This window comes from Hemitrygon akajei, chromosome 19, assembly GCF_048418815.1.
Source record: "Hemitrygon akajei chromosome 19, sHemAka1.3, whole genome shotgun sequence".
NCBI lineage: Eukaryota > Metazoa > Chordata > Chondrichthyes > Myliobatiformes > Dasyatidae > Hemitrygon > Hemitrygon akajei.
Genome location: NC_133142.1, coordinates 71,622,605 through 71,634,980, shown reverse-complemented (window position 1 = coordinate 71,634,980; position 12,376 = coordinate 71,622,605). Strand labels below are relative to the sequence as shown.

The 12,376-nt window shown below is 49.4% G+C and overlaps 1 protein-coding gene across 7 annotated transcripts in view; it reads right to left on the bottom strand.

The window, feature by feature from the left end:
* plxnb1b (plexin b1b) overlaps positions 1 to 12,376 on the bottom strand; it is a 379,931-nt gene that overhangs the window by 64,869 nt on the left and 302,686 nt on the right. For all 7 annotated transcript variants that reach the window (XM_073072817.1, XM_073072818.1, XM_073072811.1 and 4 more), the window contains 3 exons: positions 9,979 to 10,115; positions 8,177 to 8,353; positions 5,982 to 6,162 (listed from right to left, as the gene is read on the bottom strand). In XM_073072817.1, coding sequence (XP_072928918.1) covers positions 5,982 to 6,162; positions 8,177 to 8,353; positions 9,979 to 10,115 — 495 coding nt within the window. The remainder of the gene's footprint in view (positions 1 to 5,981; positions 6,163 to 8,176; positions 8,354 to 9,978; positions 10,116 to 12,376) is intronic.

Sequence of the window (12,376 nt, the reverse complement as noted above, 5' to 3'; positions counted from 1 at the left end):
CGGAGACTGCGGTCCTGTAACTAGGGATCTCATCGTCTGCCTGCTGCGCCTCCGCCAGCGCTGCATAGTCCACCCCTTGGGACAGGGCCTGGATGGTAGGTCTGGAGAGTGCGTCTGCCACAACGTTGTCCTTTCCCGAGACATGCCGGACATCCGTCATGTATTTGGAGATGTAGGACAGATGTCGCTGCTGGTGGGACGACCAGGGATCGGACGCCTTCGTGAACGCAAAGGTAAGCGGATTGTGGCCTGTGAACGCGGTGAAGGGCCTACCTTCTAAGAAGTACCGGAAATGCCGGATTGCCAGGTATAGTGCCAACAGTTCCCGGTCGAAAGCACTGTATTTGAGCTCGGGTGGTCGCAGGTGTTTGCTGAAGAACGCCAGGGGTTGCCAGCGACCCTCGATGAGTTGTTCCAGCACTCCACTGACTGCTGTGTTAGATGCATCCACTGTGAGGGCGGTAGGGACGTCCATTCTGGGGTGTACTAGCATCGCGGTGTTTGCCAAGGCTTCTTTGGTTTTAATGAAAGCAGCGGCGGACTCCTCGTCCCAGGTAATGTCCTTGCCCTTACCCGACATCAGGGTGAACAGGGGGCGCATGATTCGGGCAGCTGAAGGGAGGAAGCGGTGGTAGAAATTTACCATACCCACGAATTCCTGAAGGCCTTTGATTGTGTTGGGTCGGGGGAAATGGCGGACCGCATCTGCCTTGGCGGGCAGAGGGGTTGCCCCATCTTTAGTAATCCTGGGGCCCAGGAAGTCAGTGGTGTCGAGCCCAAACTGGCATTTGGCCGGGTTGATCATTAGGCCGTATTCACTCAGTCGGGCGTAGAGTTGGCGGAGGTGGGACAGATGCTCCTGACGACTACTGCTGGCTATGAGGATGTCAGCCAAATAGATGAACGCAAAGTCCGGGTCGTGTCCCACCGCGTCCATTAACCACTGGAACGTCTGTGCGGCATTCTTCAGGCCGAACGGCATTCGGAGGAATTTGAAAAGGCCGAACGGGGTGATGAGTGCTGTTTTGGGGACGTTGTCCGGATGCATCGGGATTTGATGGTATCCCCGGACCAGGTCTACCTTGGAAAAGATCCTGCGCCATGCAGGTTTGCTGCAAAGTCCTGAATGTGCGGCACAGGGTAGCGGTCCGGTGTTGTAGCCTCGTTCAGCCTGCGGTAGTCGCCGCATGGTCTCCAGCCTCCTGTTGCTTTGGGCACCATGTGCAGGGGGAGGCCCATGGGTTGTCGGACCGCCATATGATCCCCAATTCCTCCATCCTCTTGAACTCCTCCTTCGCCAGTCAGAGCTTGTCCGGGGAAAGCCTTCGAGCACGGGCGTGGAGGGGTGGTCCCTGTGTCGGGATGTGGTGCTGTACGCCGTGTCTGGGCATGGCTGCTGTGAACTGCGGTGCCAGAACCGATGGGAAATCCGCCAGGACTCTGGTGAATTCGTTGTCGGACAGCGTGATGGAGTCCAGGTGTGGGGCCGGCAACTTGGCTTCACCCAGGGAGAATGGTTGAAAAGTCTCAGCGTGGACCAGTCTCTTCCTTGGCAGGTCGACCAGCAGGCTGTGAGCCCGCAAAAAATCCGCTCCTAGGAGTGGTTGGGCCACGGCGGCCAGTGTGAAGTCCCACATGAACCAGCTGGAGCCGAACTGTAGCCGCACCGTACGGGTGCCGTAGGTCCATATTGCACTGCCATTTGCACACCCATTTGCAGGGTGGGTCCCGGGTCTCTGTTGCGGGTGTCGTAACTCATCGGAGGTAAGATGCTGATCTCAGCCCCAGTGTCGACCAAAAAGCGGCGTCCCGACTGCTTGTCCCAGACATACAGGAGGCTGTCCTGATGGCCAGCCATCGTAGCCATCAGCGACGGCTGGCCCTGGCATTTCCCGGGAAGTTGCAGGGCGGGCTACAGTGGCGGGTTTCTGTGCCCCACCACTGGTGGTAGAAGCACCATTGTTCGTTAGTCTCCTCACCCCTGCCTCTGGGGTTAGTGGGCTCTGTGGCCGGGCCTGGTCTGGTCTGCTGCTGGGAGCGTGGCCTGTTGATCTGTCTGACGGACGCCCCACTCTCCCTCCTGGCTTTCCACAGCACATCTGCCCGGGCCGCCACCCTCTGGGGGTCGCTGAAATCTGCGTTGGACAGCAGCAGGCGTATGTCCTCGGGCAGCTGCTCCAGGAATGCCTGCTGAAACATGAGGCAGGGCTTGTGACCTCTGGCCAGGGACAGCATCTCGTTCATCAAAGCCGACAGCGGCCTGTCTCCCAAACCATCCAGGTGCAGTAAGCAGGCAGCTGGCTCGCGCTGTGAGAGTCCAAAAGTCCTTATGAGCAAGGCTTTGAATTCTGTGTATTTGCTGTCCTCCGGGGGCGACTGTATGAACTCCTCAACCTGGGCAGCCGTCTCCTGGTCGAGGGAGCTCACCACGTAGTAGTAACGTGTGGCATCCGAGGTTATCTGCCGAATGTGGAATTGGGCTTCTGCTTGCTGGAACCATAGGTGAGGTCACAGCGTCCAGAAGCTTGGCAGTTTCAACGAAACTGCATGAACAGATGCGGCGTCATTCATCTTCGGTCCAAATATCGTTTGGGGTCACCAATTGTAGCGGTGTGCTACATACAGCGCTGGAATAACGACACGCAGACGGTGAGTTGCAGTTGCGTTAAAGCTTTATTCAAACTTCGCGGCCTCGCTTTTAAGCCTTCCCGTTTCCGCCCTCCCCGGGCGGGAATGCTGTATTCACAGTCCCGTCCCGCGCGCGGGCTTTTCCCCTTGCTGGTGAAGAAGGCCTGCCACCCTTTTTGGGGCCGGCCTCTCTGCCGGTGCGCACCGTTTTGTGAGCCGGTTCGAGTGCGCTGGAAAGTGGGTCGCCACAGTGTCTTAAAATTATGGGGTACACAAGAAGAGTAATGGGAAAGGAGCTATTTCCTTGAGTAAAGTACATCTGCTGGTTTTTAAATATTTTTGGACAGAAGAGATAACAAATCATCCGAAGGAAGTTAGGCATCTGGAATTCATGGTCTGAAAGGAGATAGAGGCAGAAATTCTCACCATATTCACACAGCACTTGAATGTAAACAGGAAGAGCCAATGCCTTTCAGGCACGGACCAGGTGCGGGAATGTGAGAATTGGCTTGGCAGCTCTGGCATGAACAAATATGGGTAAATGGTGCCCACCCGTGTTGTAATGTTTCCTATTTACTCCAAAGCTCTGACTCAACGACGTGTCTCATTACTCTAGAAGCTGAAGAGGCAGGTCCAGCTCGTCCACACTCTCCCTGTAGAACAACATTCAGCAAGTCATGGTGGCCCAGTGCATTAGCCGTGGCTTATTCAACGCTGTTGCCCTCCCTCACCACCCAGGACATGCCCCTTTCATTACTACCATCGGGGAGGAGGTACAGAAGCCTGAATACATACACTGTACGTGTTGCACAGCAACGAATTTCACACCATATGCAGTGATAATAAACCTGATTTTGCTTTCATCTTTGACTCACAAGGCTAAGGGGTCAAATCTCACTCCAGTGGTACTGTTAGAGGCAATGGCATTTGAAGGAACCAGACCGCTCTGTAATCAGGAAAGCAGAGCCAGGCATTAGAATTCTGGCATCTTGCTGTGCATTAACATTTTCTGCTACAGTAGTATAGCTATTACAGTTCAGAGAGTCAGAGGTTGGAGTTCAATTCCAGTGACCTCCGTAAGCAAGGGTGAAATGGTGGGTTGCTGGCAGTGTGGCTCGAAAGGCTGGAAGGGCCTGTTCCACACTAAATCTCTCAGTAAAATAAATACAGTAAATAAAGATGCTTTGTCTTCATTTACAACTGTCACAGAGCTGCAGAGAGTGGACTGGTATTTTGTTCTTTTCATGTAACATGTTGTTGCATCAATGTACAACTCTGCTGCCACTGAGTCAAACAGCTGACAGAAAAACCCACATAGAAATTAAACCAGGTAAGGTCAAACTGTGCCAGGATTAAGCCTCCCATTTTGATCTTCAGCCAATGACTTACAGCTGATAAGCTGGTAAAATTACTTCAGAACTTCCTGCTATCTAAATCAGTACTTTTTAATCAGCATCAAAGTCTGCAGCTGGCTAATTCAGTCCTTATTCAATATATAATTCTACTAATTATATATTGAACATGTATTGTGAAATTTCCACATATCATACATATCAAATTCAATTCATGTCCACATTCCCATTCAGACATGTTAGTCCATGGCCTCCTCTTCTGCCATAATGAGGCTACAGTCAGGTTAGCGAAGCCTGCCTTTCCTCTTCTTCATTTCCCAACTCTATCCACTTAACTCTTCTCCTTATCTGCCTGTCACCACTCCCAATGCCCCTTCTCTTTCCTTTTCTCCCATGGTTCACTCTCCACTCCTTCTTCTCCAGCGCTTTTACCTTCTCCACCTATCACCCCCCAGCTTCTTACCTCATCCCCTCCCCACCCACCTGGCTTCACCTATCATCTTCTAGCTTGTCCTCCTCACTCTCTTCCCACCTTCTTATTCTGGCTTCTTCCCCCATCCTTTTCAGTCCTGCGGTAGGGTCTCGGTCTGAAACATGGACTGTTTATTCATTTCCAGTGGTGCTGGCGTGCTGAGTCCCCCCAGCATTCTGAGAGTCTTGTTGATGCAACTCAAATTGCTGATTCTCTTCAACTAATCTGAGAGAATCAGAAATTTCAGATATTTGTGTGAGCGCATGCAAGTTTCACAACAGAAATGAGCAGAAAACCTCTTCTGTTTTCATCTCTTTTGATGCTGCAACTACATCCCACCAAGCCTGAGCTACTGCTATGACTGAACTCTTCCTTCATTGTAGGCACCATTTTGTCACCAGCAGAAAGTGAACTGCAATTCCGTCACTGATATCTGCAAAAGGAGGGGAGTTGAGAATGGGGCCAGTAAACCCAACCCATAAAAACCCAGAGGTGCATAAACGGCAACAGAAGCTCCAAAGACCTCATTGCTGGGAGACGAAAGATATTCATCCAGCAGTGGAAGTGGAGGCCACAGGGCTGATCCACCTTTGGCCCAGGACAGAGGACCCTGGAGATTTGCTCTCAGCGGCCTATGCCCCAGAATATAGGTGTGATGGGCTGTAGATGATGTGGAAAACAAAGTAAGCTTTAGTCATAAACAATGAGAGTACAGTGCAGCTGGATAGGAAGATTTGTTTCTGCAATTTCCACTGCTGAATGTGTTTTTTTTAACCATTCTTGCCTCACCCACAATGTCCCCTGCACCCTACCCCACCAATTGCACACAATCCACCCATGGGGCCCACCCACCTCATCCTCAGGCACCCACCAGCCCCAACTTGTACCACACCCCTTGCCTGTGGAGCTCCCTCCCCCTCCCCAGTGACTGTATCTGCCTCACCCACCCGTGTCCATACTTGCTCCATCCACCCGTGTCCCCACCAACAATTGTACCTGCCTCACCTACCCCTCGTGTCCCTATCTGCCCCACCCATCCCGTGTTCCTACCTGCCCACCCCCCTTGTCCCTACCAGCAATTGTAATTACCCCATCCACCTCCTTGTCCCTACTTGCTCCCCCTACCCCCTTGTCCCTACCTGCCTCACCCACCCCCTTGTCCCTACCTGCCCCATCCCCCTGACCCCTACCAGCAATTGTACCTGTCTCATCCACCACCAACTGTATCCAGTTCACTCACAGGGCTACGCCCATCACACAGTACCCCACATGTTGACTGTGGTCACACTGTGCTGTCCTGCTGACCATGCTGTCTTGCCCTAGGGTGTCCTGTAGACCAGTGGTCCCCAACCACTGGGCCACAGCCCGGTTGGGGACCACTGCTATAGACAATCTGCCTTGCAATTGACAGCGATCACCTTACTCCACAGTGTATGGCTGCCTCAATCCAGTCATCTCAGTTGAGTTGCTTGTAAACCTTTCCCTTTACTTCACCATCTTATCCAGTTAATGGAACCAGATCATCTCACCTCGTGAAAACTCGTCCCATTGGAATTGCCGTCCTTTGTCATTCCGCATTTCCTCCGCCACGGCCTGCTTTGTAACTTGGTTGATCTCTGTCGCCTATTCTTTGGGAGTAACCGTACCATCATCTGGGGTGTCTGCACTGCATCCAGGTTCTGACCTTGGACACTGATCACTCGTCCGCCACTGAAACAGGTCACAAGACCAGTCAACAATATTCATCAGGGAATGCCTCTCAAAGCTTTTCTGGAATTCGTTCATTATTTGCTCATGTACCAAGACACAGCGAAAAGCTTAACGTATATTGTTCATACTGATCAGATCATTGAGGTAGAGCAAGATAGAACAATGACAGAATCAGAATGAAGTGTAACGTCTACCAAGAAAGTACAATGCAGGTGGACAGTAAAGTGCAAGATTGTATTGACTTCCAGATTGTGAAGTCAAGAGTCCATCTTATTCGTACTAGGGAATGATTAAAGCCTTCTACAGCAGGGTATCAAAAGTGACCCATTTGAGGTTGCAAAGACTCACTAGCACCTGAAGAGATGCATGGGGGAATCAATTTCTGTATCTTATCCAAAGTTTGCCAACCTAAGAATAGATAGCCCATTTCTGGCATCGTACATGTGTGCTGTGAGTAAATTGGTCACCATTTTTCTCACCCCAATGCCACATTTCTGACATATTTCATTGTCAGTAGTATAGGAGGTAGAAAAAGAGGATGTGAAAGGTGCTATATAAATACAAGCCGCTCAATAGGTGGAGCCTACATTGAGATTTTTTGGCCCGTTCATCACAACCTCAATCATCATTCCAGTGGAAGAATAAGCTGGACCAGAACAACTTACCATCAATCTAGTCGTGCCACGCGGGAACCTTGGCTGTATGCATATTTTTTCTCTTTGTAAACGTATGTTTTTTCTGAAATCATAACCATATCTGCCATTTGTGCCGTGTGCAGCATGCTGTGTGGTGTTGGTAATGCGTTGGCACCTTGGCCCCGGAGGAAAGCTGTTTCATTTGGCTGTATTCATGTATGATTGAATGATAATTAAACTTGAACATTAACTTGATGTGTCCTCATACATGGAGAAAGAACTCTGTTTCTGAGATTACACACTTCTTCCTTTCTAAAACCTCAGACAACCATGAATTCCCATCATATAGATGAATTTCAACAACAGCATGGGTAAAAAAGCACCAGGAAAGGGCACACAGAGAGCCCAAGAGCGGACAGTGACCCTCAACTCTGTGAGCCCGAGAATGGACCAGGCCTCAGCTCCATGGGCTTGATAGTTAACGTTAATCATTGAGTTTGTAATTTTTCATCTGGTTTCCTCCATCTGAGTATCTCATAGATAATTACCCCATCTATGCCCTACATCCACAGCTGTGCAACACCTGCTGAAATGCAACTTCTAAGTCATGCTGCTGTGACAGCATTGCACACAATCACTCTTGCAAAGATCTGTGGGAAATGAGGAGATCTCAACCTGGTGTCACCTATTGGCTCACTTTCATCACAGACCTTCATCATCTGAGACTTGTAACCCCCACCTGAGCCAGCAACCAAACTACCAATCACCTAGCTCACACTCTACCCCAGCCCTCCAGCTCACCAGCCTCCACCCTGATCACAGCTGCAGGACCCAAAGACATGTCAAGCTCACCAACACCAATCCCCAGCCTCCCTTTCACCTCCAGTTGGGTCTACCCTCTATGATCCACTCAGCCCTCACCATCCAACCTGCCTGCTGCTTAGGGCTTAACCATCTCCTCTGCGTGTTCTGCACTGGTATGGTGCACGAAACAGAGGCTTTCTCCAGCCCTCACTGGTCTGGCATGACAGGGCCCCATGTCTTCACAAAGTGGGCATGCATCCCAAATGGTGTTTGGAGGAGCAAGTATCACCTCCACAGGTGGCAAAAAAATTGTGAAGACTGGTGACTGTGCAAAATAGTTTGTTTTACTGTTCTTTCATATTGCAAATCCTTAAAACTCATGTTCTCAGTTCTTTTTTTATTATTCACACAGTTTTCTACATTGGTTGTTTATGCATAATTTTTCGTCAAATTCTATGGCATTTCTTTATATTTTCTTATAAATGCCAGCAAGAAAATTAATCTCAAAGTATTTTATGGTACCATTAACACAATTGGATAATCAGTTTAATTTGAACTTGTACAGATCAGCTCACCCCAGGAAGCTCTTGTCCGGTCGCACAACAGTGATGTTGGGATCCTCAGTGTAGCTGTAGAAGACATGATTCAGTTGTTTGAGAACATCACCATACATAGCCGTGATGGGTAGCTCTCCGGTCTGGTTGTAGGGGGTTGTGCAACATTGGATGTGGTCATCCTTTACCTCACCAGAGCTGCCAGGGGACAAGTTCAATAAACAGTTTTAACCAAGTGAGTCCACGTTTACAGATCCTCAAGAAAATCAGTATGAGTTAACACCATCTTTCTTACTCATCAGATTCCAGCACTGGGAACATTTAAGTTCATGTCTATCACCTTCCTATATCTGTCTGCTCATTCATCCTTCCCTGCCCCCCCACCCCCGTGTATCTCTTTGTTATCTGTCTCCACCTATCATTCACCCGTCTCTATCTCCCAACAACGCTCTTTCTCCTTCCCTGTTAGTTCAATCGTCCCACCACTCTTCACCTTCACCCCTTCAGGCTCCTGTTTCACCAGTCCCCACCTCTCCATCTCCCCTCTCCACTATCAACCCCAATGCAAGATCTGACCCCAAACATCAACAGTTACTTTCCTTCCACCAATGCTGCTCAACCCACTGGGTTCCTCCAGCAGATAGTTTATTGCTCCAAATTTCAGCACCTGCATTCCTTTTCAATTTATTGTTACGTGATCATCAAAATCTTTCCTTTCAGCCTGCAAGTCGCTGGCCAGTGTGTGAGGATGTACTGAGGCAGCCCCCACAACAGGCAGACCAAGAATATCCTGAGTGCATCAGGAGATATCAATAAGGATATTTAACTAGCCTCAGAAACCATGGGTTGGTGATCAGGAAACCAGAGAGTCCCTCAAAGGGATCTCTGCTGGATGGCCTGAGATGGGACACCGGTTGCAAATAACGCCTGATTCACCGATGTTGCTTTGAGGTCCAGTAGCAGGTCTGCAGCCAGAGCTTGAACTCAAAAGGTCACTTTGATGAAGTAGGTTAGTAATATTATTCTTTGGAAAGGTCAGGCTAAGTCAGGCTTTCTAAGCTAGGGACATGTTTGGCACAGCTTTGTGGGCCAAAGGGCCTGTATTGTGCTGTAGGTTTTCTGTGTTTCTAAGTCAAGTTGAATCAATTGTCCTATGCACAAGTGCATGTCTGCATAGGTGTTGCAGCAGGATTACAGACACATAGCACTGGAGCCATAACATTCAGAAGAAAAACAACATGAATTAAATTATATACAAATTGTACAAGAAAGAACACAACTAGATCCAGATTACAGTGCAAAGTGTTACTCGACCGAGGTGGTGATTAGGGTTGTGCAGGCTGGTTCAAGAACTGAATGGTTGAAGGGAAGTCACTGTTCTTGAACCCTGTGGTGTGGGACTTCAGGCTTCTGTACCTCCTGCCTAACAGAACTGTGTGAAGATGGCACGGCCTTGATGGTGGGGCTTTGTGATGATGGACGTTGCCTTCTTGAGACAGTGATTAGGGCTGCGACACAAGGTTCAAGACTGAATGGTTGAAGAGAAGTAACTGTTCTTGAACTTGGTGTGGAACTTCAGGCTTCTGCACCTCCTGACCAATGGTTTGAGAAGATGGCATCGCCTGGATAATGGGGTCTTTGATAATAAATTAAGGTGCCCTCTCATGTAGATACTTTCAATGGTGGGCAAATTGTCTAGGAAGATGCTACGCTGGCAAAAATCTTTCATCCTCTTGTACTGTTACACAGCACATTTGGTCAACATGTCACTGTATTTGCTCTGAAAGGGCTCACAGCTTTCCTACAGCAATGTACATACTTACATGATACAGGGCAGGTCACCCACAAACACTTTGATATCACTTGTTCTACCAGTCAGCAACCTGACACCACTGAGGACAAGAGATGTTCCTCCAGCTTTGGGGCCACGAGAGGGAGAGATGGAATCCAGTACTGGGTTCTGGAGGAGGAGCAAATTGACAAAGGCTGCTTAATGACATGAAAAACAGATCCTAACAGGAGTTTAACCATACAGGCAGTAACTAAACATTCCACAATTAAAAACTCAAGTCGCCCAGTAATTTATTAATTTAGAGCTACAGTGTGGCACAGGCCCTTCTCGCCAAATGAGCCACAGCGCCCAGCAACCCACCGGTTTAACCCCAGCCCTATCACAGGACAGGTTACAATGACGAATCAACCTAATCAGCCATAGTCAGCAGGCAGTGGAGTGAGAGGGCTTTGGCTCAATGGCTTAGGTGGTAATGGGACGAGGCGAGGTAGGTTTAACTGTTAATTGTGGAAAGGAAGTAGTATTGTGTGTGAGGCCAGTTTTCTGTGCTCGGTGTCAGATGTGGGGGGTCCTGGAGTCTCCCAGCCTCCCAGATGGCCACATCTGCACCCGGTGTGTCGAGCTGCAGCTCCTGAGGGACCGCGTTAGGGAACTGGAGATGCAACTCAATGACCTTCGTCTGGTCAGGGAGAGGGAGGAGCTGATAGAGAGGAGTTACAGGCAGGTGGTCACACCGGGGCCACAGGAGACGGACAAGTGGGTCACAGTCAGGAGGGGGAAGGGAAAGAGTCAGGTACTGGAGAGTACCCCTGTGGCTGTACCCCTTGACAATAAATACTCCTGTCTGAGTACTGTTGGGGGGGACAGCCTACCTGGGGGAAGCGGCAGTGACCGTGCCTCTGGCACAGAGTCTGTCCCTGTGGCTCAGGAGGGTAGGGAAGGGAAGAGGAAGGCAGGAGTGATAGGGGTCTCTACAGTCAAGGGGTCAGACAGGCGATTCTGTGAACACAGGAAAGAAACTCTGATGGTAGTTTGACTCCCAGGTGCCAGGGTCCAGGATGTTTCAGATTGAGTCCAAGATATCCTGCGGTGGGAGGGACAGAGGTCGTGGTACATATTGGTACCAATGAGATAGGTAGGAAAAGGGAAGAGGTCCTGAAAACAGACTACAGGGAGTTAGGAAGGAAGTTGAGAAGCAGGACCGCAAAGGTAGTAATCTCGCTATTACTGCCTGTGCCACACGACAGTGAGAATAGGAATAGGATGAGGTGGAGGATAAATGCATGGCTGAGGGATTGGAGGAGGGGACAGGGATTCAGATTTCTGGATCATTGGGACCTCTTTTGGGGCAGGTGTGACCTGTACAAAAAGGACAGGTTGCACTTGAACCCCAGGGGGACCAATATCCTGGCGGGGAGGTTTGCTAAGGCTACTGGGGAGAATTTAAACTAGAATAGTTCGGGGGTGGGAACTAAACTGAAGAGACTGGGGAAGAGGAGGCTGGCTCACAAATAGAGAAAGCTTGTAGACAATGTGAGAGGGAGGATAGGCAGGTGATAGAGAAGGGACGCGCTCAGACTGAAGGTTTGAGATGTGTCTATTTTAACGCAAGGAGTGTTGTGAGCAAAGCGGATGAACTTAGAGCGTGGATCAGTACTTGGAGATATGATGTGGTGTCCATTACAGAGACTTGGATGGTTCAGGGACAGGAATGGTTACTTCAAGTGCTGGGGTTTAGATGTTTCAGAAAGGACAGGGAGGGAGGTAAAAGAGGTGGGGGCATGGCACTGTTGATCAGAGATAGTGTCACGGCTGCAGAAAAGGTGGACGTCATGGAGGGATTATCTATGGAGTCTCTGTGAACTATTGAGCTAGGTTACGTTAGAGATCTATAAGATTATAAGGAGCTTAAGAAGGAAATTAGGAGAGCCAGAAGGGTCCATGAGAAGGCCTTGGTGGGCAGGATTAAGGAAAACCCCAAGGCATTCTACAAGTATGTGAAGAGCAAGAGGATTAGACGTGAAAGAATAGGACCTATCAAGTGTGACAGTTGGAAACTGTATGGAACTGGAGGAAACAGCAGAGGAACTTAATGAATACTTTACTTCAGTATTCACTATGGAAAAGGATCTTGATGACTGTAGTGATGACTTGCAGCAAACTGAAAAGCTTGAGCATGTAGATATTAAGAAAGAGGATGTGCTGGATGGAGCTTTTGGAAAGCATCAAGTTGGATAAGTCGCCAGGACCGGATGAGATGTACCCTAGGCTACTGTGGGAGGCGAGGGAGGAGATTGCTGAGCCTCTGGTGATGATCTTTGCATCATCAATGGGGACGGGAGAGGTTCCGGAGGATTAGAGGGTTGCGGATGTTGTTCCTTTATTCAAGAAAGGGAGTAGCAATAGCCCAGGAAATTATTGACTATTGA